This window comes from Aquarana catesbeiana, linkage group LG04 (genome assembly GCF_042186555.1).
Source record: "Aquarana catesbeiana isolate 2022-GZ linkage group LG04, ASM4218655v1, whole genome shotgun sequence".
Taxonomy (NCBI): Eukaryota; Metazoa; Chordata; class Amphibia; order Anura; family Ranidae; genus Aquarana; species Aquarana catesbeiana.
Window position 1 is genome coordinate 442,676,755 of NC_133327.1, and position 14,149 is coordinate 442,690,903.

Consider the following 14,149-nt stretch of genomic DNA (forward strand, 5'->3'; position numbering starts at 1 on the left):
GAGAGAGAAGACTCAGCGGATGAGGGTTTTACGTTATTCCTTTTGAAATGTTTGGACTTTTGTTTGCGCCATAATTTTTTTTTTGGTATGACAGTAAGATATACCTACAGAAGAAAGGTGTTGCTATGGGCGTCAAGTTCGCCCCGAGCGTAGCAAACCTGTACATGGCCAAATGGGAAGAGGAGGGGATTTTGAGTAATGACTGTGGTAGTATTTTATTATATAAGAGGTTTATTGATGATCTTTTAATTATTTGGAAAGGGGATATGGAAACATTGATGGAGTTATTAGACTCCATGAATGTTAATGATCGCAGTATTTCTCTTACTTGGAATGTTAGTAGAGAATGCATACACTTTTTAGATCTGGAAATTTTCAATACCAATGAAGGCATCACTACCAGATCCTTTTTTAAGACCACGGACCGTAATTCGTATATTCCGATCACCAGTTGTCATCACAAACCTTGGCTTAGCAACATCCCTAGAGGGCAGTTTACAAGGATGCAAAGGAATTGTACAAGAGCTGAGGATTATGAGGTCCAATCTGATAAGCTAAGCAACATGTTTTTGGAGAAGGGGTATCGAAAGGAATTTTTGGAGAGGGAAAAGATTGAAGTTGGACGCATGAACAGGGATGACTTATTAAGAGATAACACCAGGGCAATGGATAGGGATAATAATGAGGGCATCAATGTCGTTTTGGATTATTCTGTGCAGAGTAATGAAGTACAAGTTACGGGACAAGCTGGTACACAACGTAGTGGAACCACCCCCCCAAAACCAAAAATGTTTTGGGATCTTAAAGGTTTCTATGGCTGTGGCAGGTGCTACAGCTGTATTAGGATTCCGGACAACACTAGAAGGGTAAAAGAATTTTCGAATCCTAGGAATGATTTATCTTACACTATTAGGGACTTTATATCCTGTGAAACGATTGGTGTCGTTTATGCTTTAAAATGCCCATGCAATTTGATTTACGTAGGGCGTACTACCAGAGCCCTGAAAGACCGTATAGAGGAACACGTGAGACACATACGTAAGGGGTCTGATAAGCATAATTTATATGTGCACTTTAAAAGAATGCATAATCAGAGCACCACCGGTATGAAATTTTGGGGAATTGAAGCACCTAAACGCCACTGGAGAGGCTCGAATTTCATTAGAGAAATAAGTAAACGGGAATCCTGGTGGATACACCAGCTTGGCTCTTTGGTGCCCGGTGGACTAAATAGAGAGTTCGATTTAAGATGCTTTCTCAGCAATTATTAATAGCATTTACTCCACCGGAGGACTCCACTATAGCGTTTTCCTCCACGATTTTTTATTTGTTCTCTTTTAACGGTTTTAGTTTGATATTTTAGGTTTTGCTAGACATGCACTGTATATTGGGCTTAGGTGGGCATACATTGTATATTGTCCCTATTTATATTATTAGTATATTGTCCCATACTCCCGCTCATTCTTTCATTATATATCTCCCATTTTTAATACGAGCTTTGTTTACACAGTAGTCTATTCTGAGTTTTTCTGTTTTTTATTTGGTTTTGCTGTTGTCACTCCCCCACAGCAATTTGAGTGATTACAGTCTCTTATTATATATTTTAATAAATGTTTTAATATTATCATTAACTTCTTACAGGAATTTTATCTATATCTATCTTTTTTTATATATGTATCATGAGTATCTATATATCAATTAGAATCTAGTATCCATTACACTATCTGTTTTTTAATTGTATTACTGTGATTGTTATGGCTGTCTCTGTGTATGAGGTGTGCGGCGGTGTGCTCTATGTATGGCAGCTCCGTTCTGGGGTTTATTTAGTTCACCATAACAATGGTTTTTAGCATCTATTTATTTGATTTTATCTATATGCTTTGCTCTCTGGTTTTGAATCACTTTGCTCCTCAGACTACGAATAGCTAGAATGATAATTATAGGGTTCGTTAGGCAACAGGGGATAAGTATAGCCATAGCCTGTTGCTAACTCAGTCTGCAATCTAAGGGAAAATGGCCGCCAGGGATATACATGGCCGTAGCCTGTTGCTAGTTTTGTCCGCGGTCTAAGGCAAAATGGCCGCCGTGACTATAAATTGATCATAGAGCGTCCGTCCAATCAAATCCCCCTGATGAAGGCACGTGATCCCGGTGCCGAACACGCGTAGGGGAGGGGCCTGGACGGAGCTGTCAGCAAAGAGAGAGAGAGAGATTGAGGCACACACCGCACCGCACGTTATACCTTACGATCGGCCTGTTTGTGTCTATGCCTATGTAGGATGGTGCACTCACGCACCCACAGCATGTGAGTACCCCTATGAGGGGAGGGTTATTTTAATAAAAGATCCTTCATTATCTTACAATATTGCGCTATGGAGTTTCTTTTCTCTTGCATATAACATCATGACTGGGAACATTGGAGGTCTGCACAGTTGATTCCATTTGAGCACAGGAGTGGCTCTAAGGCGTGTTTGACAGAGTTTAATTACTGTGTCACACACTGTAAGGTGAGCGCATACGCTTTTGGGGGTCACTGAAAGACACTAAGGCATGCTTTATGGTGTTGCACCTTTGGAAGAACAAGATGGAAGAGCTTCACTAATTATGGACACAAATTTTGAGCACTTTATATTTACATTTCTTTGGATATACACTTTTTGAATTATAAGGACTTTCATGAGGATTGCTGCTATTTCACTCCTGATTTGGCACTTAGATTGTGTGTTTTATATTGCACTTTGCACTTTGAAAATTATAAGGTTTGAACACATTTATTTATTATTTATTATTTTTATTTGGTTATTCTGGCATTTAGCACTTATTGTAACCGTCTATATGGTATTTTTTCAATTTAGCGCAGATGGATTGAAAACTGGCTACAGGGGCGAGTTCAGAGGGTAGTGATAAATGGGGAGTATTCTGAATGGTCCGGGGTGAAAAGTGGGGTCCCCCAGGGTTCTGTCCTGGGACCAATCCGATTTAATTTATTCATTAACGACTTGGAGGGTGGGATAAACAGCCCAATCTCTGTATTTGTGGACAATACTAAGCTAAGCAGGGCAATAACTTCTCCACAGGATGTGGAAACCTTGCAAGAAGATCTGCACAAATTAATGGGGTGGGCAACTACATGGCAAATGAGGTTTATTGTAGAAAAATGTAAAATAATGCATTTGGGTGGCAAAAATATGACTGCAATCTACTCACTAGGGGGAGAACCTCTGGGGGAATCTAGGATGGAAAAGGACCTGGGGGTCCTAGTAGATGACAGGCTCAGCAATGGCATGCAATGCCAAGCTGCTGCAAGCAAAGCAAACAGAATATTGGCATGCATTAAAAAGGGGATTAACTCCAGAGATAAAATTATTCTCCCACTCTACAAGACTCTGGTCTGGCCGCACCTGAAGTATGCTTTCCAGTTCTGGGCACCAGTCCTCAGGAAGGATGTGCTGGAACTGGAGAGAGTCCAGAGAAGGGCAACAAAACAAATAAAGGGACCGGAGGACCTTAGTTATTAGGAAAGGTTACGAGCACTGAACTTGTTCTCTCTGGAGAGGAGACGCTTGAGAGGGGATATGATTTCAATGTACAAATACCATACTGGTGACCCCACGATGGGGATAAAACGTTTCCGTGAAAGCGAATTTAATAAGACACGCAGCCATTCACTAAAATTAGAAGAAAAGAGGTTTGCCGAAAGAGCGGTTAGGATGTGGAATTCTCTTCCACAGGCAGTGGTTTTAGTGGGGAGCATTGATAATTTCAAAACACTAATAGATAAGCACCCACAACATACAGGGATATACAATGTAATACTGACATAAAATCACACACATAGGTTTGACTTGATGGACAACCTTGCCTACTATGTAACTATGTAAGATGATGGAGGGTTTGGCTTTAGCAGGAGGGACAGTGTTTTAACAGGGCTGAGGCGGGGTAACTTGTGTTTTTGCAAGTTATATGTACAAATTCATTGAAACACCTTTTCCAGATTCTATCCACTGAAAATAATAAATTGTTTGATTTAGAGTGACATTCGTAAAAAAAAAAAAAAAAAAAGTCCATATAAAATTCCACAGTTTTCTGTTAAATAGATAATAGATTTCAGTGTTTATCACATTTGTTAAAATATGATGAAAAATAAATGGGTTGTTGATGCAGCAAAGTTAGTCATTTTTTTCCTCTAGCTTTAGGATGGGTTCCTACTTATATCGGATGCGGCTCACAGCAGGGGTCCAGTGCATCCCTGTTCTCTGTTTCAGGGATGAATCAGGGACGAATTTCTGCCTGAATTCGGACCTGAAACAGAGCCAAAGATGCACAGGACCCCTGTTCAATCTGCTCCATAGCCGCACCGGAGATGTGTGAACGAGCTCCATTGAGCCGGTCACAGTCTCCTGACATGCGTATTGGATATGGGGAAACCCGCATCCACATTGCATAAGTGTGAACTCAGCCTTAGAGTAGGGAAAGTTTAACACCCCTATTAGTTTTGTTGTTTTTTTTCCCAGAGGGAAGATTTTCCTTCACTCTGTCCTAGACAGATTTTTCTTGCATTGGGTCCAAGCCAAAATGAATGAACTACAATAACACAGCATGCTGCAGTGCACGGTAAAGCATTTTGTGGCTCATGAATTACCTCAATGCCATTGTGAATTGAAAACAAGTATTTTTCAATGCACAAATAATGCATGCTTTAGCAAATGGGTGTGTTTTATAAAGTAACAGAACAGGGTTGTTTGTTTTCTTGCCTGGACTGCTGGATACTAGAGTAGGCTTTGTTGTCTGCACAGGCTTCTGTTCTATAGGTGGTACATCGGTACATTTCTTCAGGCTACAATACTCCCATCGTACACTAGGATCTGTGGTATAACACCATGGGCTTTTGTCATTATCTGGATTCCTGCAGTAATTCTTTTCCAATCCCCTGCAAATATAAATGTGATGTGTATGATTCCATTTCTTTTCTCTGAGGAAAGTATTGTGGGCTCAATTCACAAATAGTTACTTTCCTTTTAAAATCTGAGATAAAATAACTCGTAGCTTTTTTCAAAAGAAATTTAGCAATTTACAAAAGAATACTACTAAAATAAAGCATGAACTATGTCATCAAAATGTGAGGCATTTTATTCTTGAAACCATTAAGTATTTTATCTCATGATGTGATATCCAGTTGGATGGATACAGTAGAGAAGGGTTAAAACCTCTGTCATTGTTTAGAAATATGCAGCATATGTAATAATACAAAAGAAAAAAGGTGAATGGAATACCAGTCAAAGGGACGCTGCTTTCACAGGACAAACATGGTGTAACAAACAAAACTAAGTTAAATTAAGCAAGTAAATACAAAATGATCTTTATAAATGTAAAATATTGAATTGAAATAGTATCCAAAATCACACACATATATAAATACATTGATCCCTCTTTCAACAGATTTGTAAGCATGGACCCCTTTTGTGGTCCTTTAGAGCTTTTGCACTAAGTACAGCATTATTTACTATCCTTACTGTATACCTCAAACTGTTTTATTCCATAGATATTGTGTTTGCATCAACCCCTGAAGAAGCGAACAGTTATTTGTGAAACGCATTGGGATACTGGGATGCACTCTAGCCATTAAAATATACTGTATGTTTTGCTCCATAAGATGCACCTTTTCCCCCCAAAAAAGGAGAGGAAATGCCTGTGCAGCTTATGGAGCGAATACTAACCAGCCGCCGCTGTGTTACAATATTGGGCACCTCCCCTCTCCTTTCCCCGTTATGTCTTCTGGGTCTTGTAGGCTGGTTGGGGTTCTTGTCACTGGTGCATGCGCAGTGACGATTTTTCATCCCTGCCTGATCGGTGACGTCAGACGCCGATCGAGCGGGGGATACAATAGGCTGGCATCTTCAGCGTGTCAGCTGCTGGAGTGACCATGCAATGTGTGTACAAGGCGACAGGTATCTAGTCATTCTCAGGTCTTTCTTTATCAGACTGCACCTGCAATGCTGTGCTCACAGCCTGCAATGTGAATTTGTTATAAGATGGTGATATTTCCTATGAATTATATATAGACTGAATCTGGTGACAGGGCGATATTTGTTTGCTGCCTGGAAGCTATCTGGCACACTTGATAGATGTCTATTTTACCTTAAAAACTATAATATATTAATTGGGGATGTGGGCGTCCTCTCCTGTGCTCCAAATCAGCAGCATTTGGTACAGAATATTTTTTTTCTTGTTTTCTTCCTCTAAAACCTAGGTGCATCTTATGGTCAGGTGCGTCTTATGGAGCGAAAAATACGGTAACCTAATATGTACAACACTACAGATCTGTTGACAATATATCAATTGTTCATGCTTTACTGCTGATAATGTATGTATTAATAAATTTACAATTTTTATTTCACCATTGAGTGTGACGCACCTCATTTAAAGTCCCAAGGGCAAATTTTTGTAGCTTTTTATGCGATATATCGATGGAGGTGCGTCACGGGTGAATCAATCCACATCCCATTGTTGAAATATAAATGCCCTTCTTCCACCAATAAAAAATACAACTTTGTCTTTAAGGAAATTTCTCTTCACTTCTGCCCCATAGCCAAAACAGGAGGTGAGAGGAAATCCCTACAAATTAAAAGAATCGATTGTGGCCCCCAGGTCATCAGAACTAGTGTCCTAATTGGAAGAGTTCCCCTCTATTACTTTTCTGGGGACAAAATTTGTGATTTTCTTTCACTTTCAGCCTAGGTTCAAACTGGTGCAATGCGAGAACCACCATGATTCCAGCGCAGGTTCCCGCATCGCATCTCACCCGCAGGCAGTTCACACTGCCCTCTGCGAACCGCTGAGGGTGTTAACACAATGATAATGACACCCCCAGATCGGTTCACAGATCGCAGATCTGAAAAAAGGCCCTGTACCTTTTTTTCTGCGAATCCAATGTGAGTTCAGCTATACAACTGTTTGACTGAACTCACATTGCACAGACATTGCATGTGATCAGCACCTGCGGTGTGGGTGCAAATCACACGCGATGTCTGAATCACATATATCTGAACCTGAGCTCAATGACAATGGTAAAAAGCACAAATAAAGAATATAAAAAACATGAACACTGACAGCAAAAAAAACTGACAGGGGGTCTAATCTATCTCCACTCTATCCAATACTAAAAAAAAAAAAGTTTTACCTTTAGTTATACTTTAAGTAAATCAGCCCCAATAATTCTGTGTTTTGCCATATTAAGGTTTCTATGCATTACTGTTGAGAAACTGTCCAAAAAGGTAGAAGCTACCTCATGCCTTTATTCATTTATTTCCTTAGTGAATTGACTTTAACATCATTTTAGGAGTCTTTGGTGTTGGTAAAGGTTTTTGGTTTGTGAATTAAATAGCTCATAAGGTGGTAGTGAATTGACATTTTCAGTATCTGATGAGATAAATGTCACATGATTCAATTATCTCATGAGATATTCTTTAGTGAATTAAGCCCTGAGATGTTCGCAATGGGAAGACATAAGAACATGGAACCTAGCAAAAAAATGATCAATATCAGATCAATATTCTTTCTATAAAACCTACTTTCATTAAAAAATTAGAGCTTAAACTGGCAATACACTATGACAATTTAATCTTATTCCTATTGAACTGCCTAAAATTCGCTACATAGGTTGCTCGGTCCCCGCCCTCCCACCTTACATTGTGCAACTGAAAAGTTCCCAGAGAGAAAATTGTCAACTGAACAGCAGCTCCATCCAATCAGATGTGATTGCCAGCTGTCAGAATACAATAGCCACAGTTGGAAATGCATCTGTGCTATATAACATAAATAGAGGAATCTGTTAGATTTATTTTGATAGTTTATATTTTTAAAGTTAATATTATTAGGTATAGTTATAGTTAATATGTATAGGTAAAGTTGATCCAGGGAATATCAGATTGCCTCCTGGGGATCAGGAAGGAATTTTTTCCCCCCGCTGAAGCAAATTGGACCATGCTTTGCTGGGTTTTTTTTTTGCCTTCCTCTGGATCAACTGTGGGTATAGGATTGTGTATACTGTATGGAGGTTTTGGATTTGTGCGTGATTTATTTATTTTTTCTCTTTGTGGGTTGAACAGGATGTGTCTTTTTTCAACCAGACTAACTGTGTAACTAGGGATGAGCTTCGTGTTCGAGTCGAACCCATGTTCGACTCGGACATCGTCTGTTCGCCTGTTCGCCGAATTGCGAACAATATGGGCCGTTCGCGCCAAATTCGTGTGGCGCGTCACTGCCCATAATTCACTGCGGCATTGCTGGCTGATGATTGGCCAATAATTACATAAAGATCTTGTGAGCCACAAATGGATTGATGCCTATAAAGTGAATCCAAATGCTTCAATCAGCTGCACACACTATCCACGTTTCATATCGTGTATGTGACAAAATCAAAATAAGTAATTGTGTATGCGCTAGGTAAAAATAAATACCGTGATAAAAATATAGATAACACCAAAAATTAATATCGTAGCGTAAAATATATAAATCACGTTAAAAATATACAATAATAATCAGTGCCATTCATTTGTGAAAACCAATAAATGAATATATATATATATATATATATAAATAATCTATAAATCACGTTAAAAATATTCAATAATAATAAGTGCTATTCATTAATAAAAACCAGTGAATTAAATATATATAAATACAACATGCAACATGCAAAACGTGAAAAAATCAAAGTGATGATGAAAAAAAATTAATATTATTGAAGTGTCCAAAAACGCAGATAGTCATCAATGGTAACATATGTAGGAAAGAAAGAAACTCCATAGTGTAATACCGTCAGAGATTTATTAAATTATAAAACCACTTCCCTCCAGGAGGGTACTCACAAGGTATGGGTGCGTCAGTGCACCATCCTATCCATAGTGTAATACACAGGGATACAAGAACAAACGTCTGGCGTGCGGTGTGTAATCCTCTGCTTGTCTATAGCTCCGTCCTGCCCCTCCCCTACGCGTCTTCGGCACAGGGATAGCGTGCCTTCATCTGGGGGATCCCCCAGATGAAGGCACGCTATCCCTGTGCCGAAGACGCGTAGGGGAGGGGCAGGACGGAGCTACAGACAAGCAGAGGATTACACACCACACCGCACGCCAGACGTTTGTTCCTGTATCCCTGTGTATTACACTATGGATAGGATGGTGCACTGACGCACCCATACCTTGTGAGTACCCTCCTGGAGGGAAGTGGTTTTATAATTTAATAAATCTCTGACGGTATTACACTATGGAGTTTCTTTCTTTCCTACATATGTTACCATTGATGATTATCTGAGAGAGGTGCAGATCCTTCCCAACAGATCCTATATGAGCCCAGGAGTGGCTCTACTGCGTGTATAGACACTGTTTAATCACTGTGTCACACGCTCAGAGGTGAGCGCATGAGCTATTGGGGGTCACTGGAGGGCACCAAAGCATGCTGTATTTTGCACACCATATAAGAAGAACATGAGGAATGCCTATATATATTTTTTTGGACACTAATGCCTGCACTTTATATACCATATTTTATTGATTATTTTTATTGAATTTTTGGACACTTCAATAATATTAATTTTTTTTCATCATCACTTGGATTTTTTCACGTTTTGCATGTTGCATGTTGTATTTATATATATTTATTCACTGGTTTTTATTAATGAATAACACCTATAATTATTGAATATTTTTAACGTGATTTATAGATTATTTATATATATATTCATTTATTGGTTTTCACAAATGAATGGCACTGATTATTATTGTATATTTTTAACGTGATTTATATATTTTACGCTACGATATTAATTTTTGGTGTTATCTATATTTTTATCACGGTATTTATTTTTACCTAGCGCATACACAATTACTTATTTTGATGATTGGCCAAGCATGCACTATGACCCGCATGCTTGGCCAATTACAGTGCCGTCTGTAGAGAGAGCTGTAATTGGCCAAAGCCAGGGTGGCTTTGGCCAATTATGGCTCAGGGGGTTTAGCACACGCCCCACACTATATAAGGCCGCCTGCACGGCGGCCCTGTGTAGTGTGTGTTCCGGCCTTGAGAGACAGAGATAGAGAGACAGTGTCATTCGATTTAAGTTAGATAGATTAGGCAGGACAGTCAGTGAGTTAGCTGCACTTACAGTGTATTGTGTATATATATGCATCCCAGGTGTTGTATATATATATATATATATATTTTTATAAATGTTTTAATATTATCATTAACTTCTTACAGGAATTTTATCTATATCTATCTTTTTTTATATATGTATCATGAGTATCTATATATCAATTAGAATCTAGTATCCATTACACTATCTGTTTTTTAATTGTATTACTGTGATTGTTATGGCTGTCTCTGTGTATGAGGTGTGCGGCGGTGTGCTCTATGTATGGCAGCTCCGTTCTGGGGTTTATTTAGTTCACCATAACAATGGTTTTTAGCATCTATTTATTTGATTTTATCTATATGCTTTGCTCTCTGGTTTTGAATCACTTTGCTCCTCAGACTACGAATAGCTAGAATGATAATTATAGGGTTCGTTAGGCAACAGGGGATAAGTATAGCCATAGCCTGTTGCTAACTCAGTCTGCAATCTAAGGGAAAATGGCCGCCAGGGATATACATGGCCGTAGCCTGTTGCTAGTTTTGTCCGCGGTCTAAGGCAAAATGGCCGCCGTGACTATAAATTGATCATAGAGCGTCCGTCCAATCAAATCCCCCTGATGAAGGCACGTGATCCCGGTGCCGAACACGCGTAGGGGAGGGGCCTGGACGGAGCTGTCAGCAAAGAGAGAGAGAGAGATTGAGGCACACACCGCACCGCACGTTATACCTTACGATCGGCCTGTTTGTGTCTATGCCTATGTAGGATGGTGCACTCACGCACCCACAGCATGTGAGTACCCCTATGAGGGGAGGGTTATTTTAATAAAAGATCCTTCATTATCTTACAATATTGCGCTATGGAGTTTCTTTTCTCTTGCATATAACATCATGACTGGGAACATTGGAGGTCTGCACAGTTGATTCCATTTGAGCACAGGAGTGGCTCTAAGGCGTGTTTGACAGAGTTTAATTACTGTGTCACACACTGTAAGGTGAGCGCATACGCTTTTGGGGGTCACTGAAAGACACTAAGGCATGCTTTATGGTGTTGCACCTTTGGAAGAACAAGATGGAAGAGCTTCACTAATTATGGACACAAATTTTGAGCACTTTATATTTACATTTCTTTGGATATACACTTTTTGAATTATAAGGACTTTCATGAGGATTGCTGCTATTTCACTCCTGATTTGGCACTTAGATTGTGTGTTTTATATTGCACTTTGCACTTTGAAAATTATAAGGTTTGAACACATTTATTTATTATTTATTATTTTTATTTGGTTATTCTGGCATTTAGCACTTATTGTAACCGTCTATATGGTATTTTTTCAATTTAGCGCAGATGGATTGAAAACTGGCTACAGGGGCGAGTTCAGAGGGTAGTGATAAATGGGGAGTATTCTGAATGGTCCGGGGTGAAAAGTGGGGTCCCCCAGGGTTCTGTCCTGGGACCAATCCGATTTAATTTATTCATTAACGACTTGGAGGGTGGGATAAACAGCCCAATCTCTGTATTTGTGGACAATACTAAGCTAAGCAGGGCAATAACTTCTCCACAGGATGTGGAAACCTTGCAAGAAGATCTGCACAAATTAATGGGGTGGGCAACTACATGGCAAATGAGGTTTATTGTAGAAAAATGTAAAATAATGCATTTGGGTGGCAAAAATATGACTGCAATCTACTCACTAGGGGGAGAACCTCTGGGGGAATCTAGGATGGAAAAGGACCTGGGGGTCCTAGTAGATGACAGGCTCAGCAATGGCATGCAATGCCAAGCTGCTGCAAGCAAAGCAAACAGAATATTGGCATGCATTAAAAAGGGGATTAACTCCAGAGATAAAATTATTCTCCCACTCTACAAGACTCTGGTCTGGCCGCACCTGAAGTATGCTTTCCAGTTCTGGGCACCAGTCCTCAGGAAGGATGTGCTGGAACTGGAGAGAGTCCAGAGAAGGGCAACAAAACAAATAAAGGGACCGGAGGACCTTAGTTATTAGGAAAGGTTACGAGCACTGAACTTGTTCTCTCTGGAGAGGAGACGCTTGAGAGGGGATATGATTTCAATGTACAAATACCATACTGGTGACCCCACGATGGGGATAAAACGTTTCCGTGAAAGCGAATTTAATAAGACACGCAGCCATTCACTAAAATTAGAAGAAAAGAGGTTTGCCGAAAGAGCGGTTAGGATGTGGAATTCTCTTCCACAGGCAGTGGTTTTAGTGGGGAGCATTGATAATTTCAAAACACTAATAGATAAGCACCCACAACATACAGGGATGTTGTGGGTGCTTCATCCCCCAGATGAAGCGTGCCTTCATCTGGGGGATCCCCCAGATGAAGGCACGCTATCCCTGTGCCGAAGACGCGTAGGGGAGGGGCAGGACGGAGCTACAGACAAGCAGAGGATTACACACCACACCGCACGCCAGACGTTTGTTCCTGTATCCCTGTGTATTACACTATGGATAGGATGGTGCACTGACGCACCCATACCTTGTGAGTACCCTCCTGGAGGGAAGTGGTTTTATAATTTAATAAATCTCTGACGGTATTACACTATGGAGTTTCTTTCTTTCCTACATATGTTACCATTGATGATTATCTGAGAGAGGTGCAGATCCTTCCCAACAGATCCTATATGAGCCCAGGAGTGGCTCTACTGCGTGTATAGACACTGTTTAATCACTGTGTCACACGCTCAGAGGTGAGCGCATGAGCTATTGGGGGTCACTGGAGGGCACCAAAGCATGCTGTATTTTGCACACCATATAAGAAGAACATGAGGAATGCCTATATATATTTTTTTGGACACTAATGCCTGCACTTTATATACCATATTTTATTGATTATTTTTATTGAATTTTTGGACACTTCAATAATATTAATTTTTTTTCATCATCACTTGGATTTTTTCACGTTTTGCATGTTGCATGTTGTATTTATATATATTTATTCACTGGTTTTTATTAATGAATAACACCTATAATTATTGAATATTTTTAACGTGATTTATAGATTATTTATATATATATTCATTTATTGGTTTTCACAAATGAATGGCACTGATTATTATTGTATATTTTTAACGTGATTTATATATTTTACGCTACGATATTAATTTTTGGTGTTATCTATATTTTTATCACGGTATTTATTTTTACCTAGCGCATACACAATTACTTATTTTGATGATTGGCCAAGCATGCACTATGACCCGCATGCTTGGCCAATTACAGTGCCGTCTGTAGAGAGAGCTGTAATTGGCCAAAGCCAGGGTGGCTTTGGCCAATTATGGCTCAGGGGGTTTAGCACACGCCCCACACTATATAAGGCCGCCTGCACGGCGGCCCTGTGTAGTGTGTGTTCCGGCCTTGAGAGACAGAGATAGAGAGACAGTGTCATTCGATTTAAGTTAGATAGATTAGGCAGGACAGTCAGTGAGTTAGCTGCACTTACAGTGTATTGTGTATATATATGCATCCCAGGTGTTGTATATATATATATATATATATATATATATATATATATATATATATATATATATATATATATATATACACTGTATTCAGTTTAGCTAGATGCGTTCCTGTTATTATCTTCCTACTGACAGGCAGGCTTGTGATGTTACAGTATTTACAGCTACCTATAGAAAATTGCTGGTGTTCTTCTGATCCTATTAGTACCACAGTCAGGCAGCTAGACTATTTACAGTTAGTGTAGTGCGTCCTCCTCACAGTGTTCAGCTAAAGCTACAAGTTAGTTTAGTGTGACCTCTGCACAGTGTTCAGCTAAAGCTACAAGTTAGTGTAGTGCGTCCTCTGAACAGTGTTCAGCTAAAGCTACAAGTTAGTGTAGTGCGTCCTCCTCACAGTGTTCAGCTAAAGCTACAATTTAGTGTAGTGCGACCTCTGCACAGTGTTCAGCTAAAGCTACAAGTTAGTGTAGTGCGTCCTCTGAACAGTGTTCAGCTAAAGCTACAAGTTAGTGTAGTGCACAGTGTTCAGCT

At 39.7% G+C, this 14,149-nt stretch overlaps 1 protein-coding gene across 1 annotated transcript in view; it reads right to left on the bottom strand.

Moving 5' to 3' along the window:
* The window catches only part of LOC141140366 (plasminogen-like), a 198,208-nt gene that overhangs the window by 84,335 nt on the left and 99,724 nt on the right, over positions 1-14,149 (bottom strand). The window contains exon 11 of the mRNA XM_073627454.1: positions 4,755-4,930. Coding sequence (XP_073483555.1) covers positions 4,755-4,930 — 176 coding nt within the window. The remainder of the gene's footprint in view (positions 1-4,754; positions 4,931-14,149) is intronic.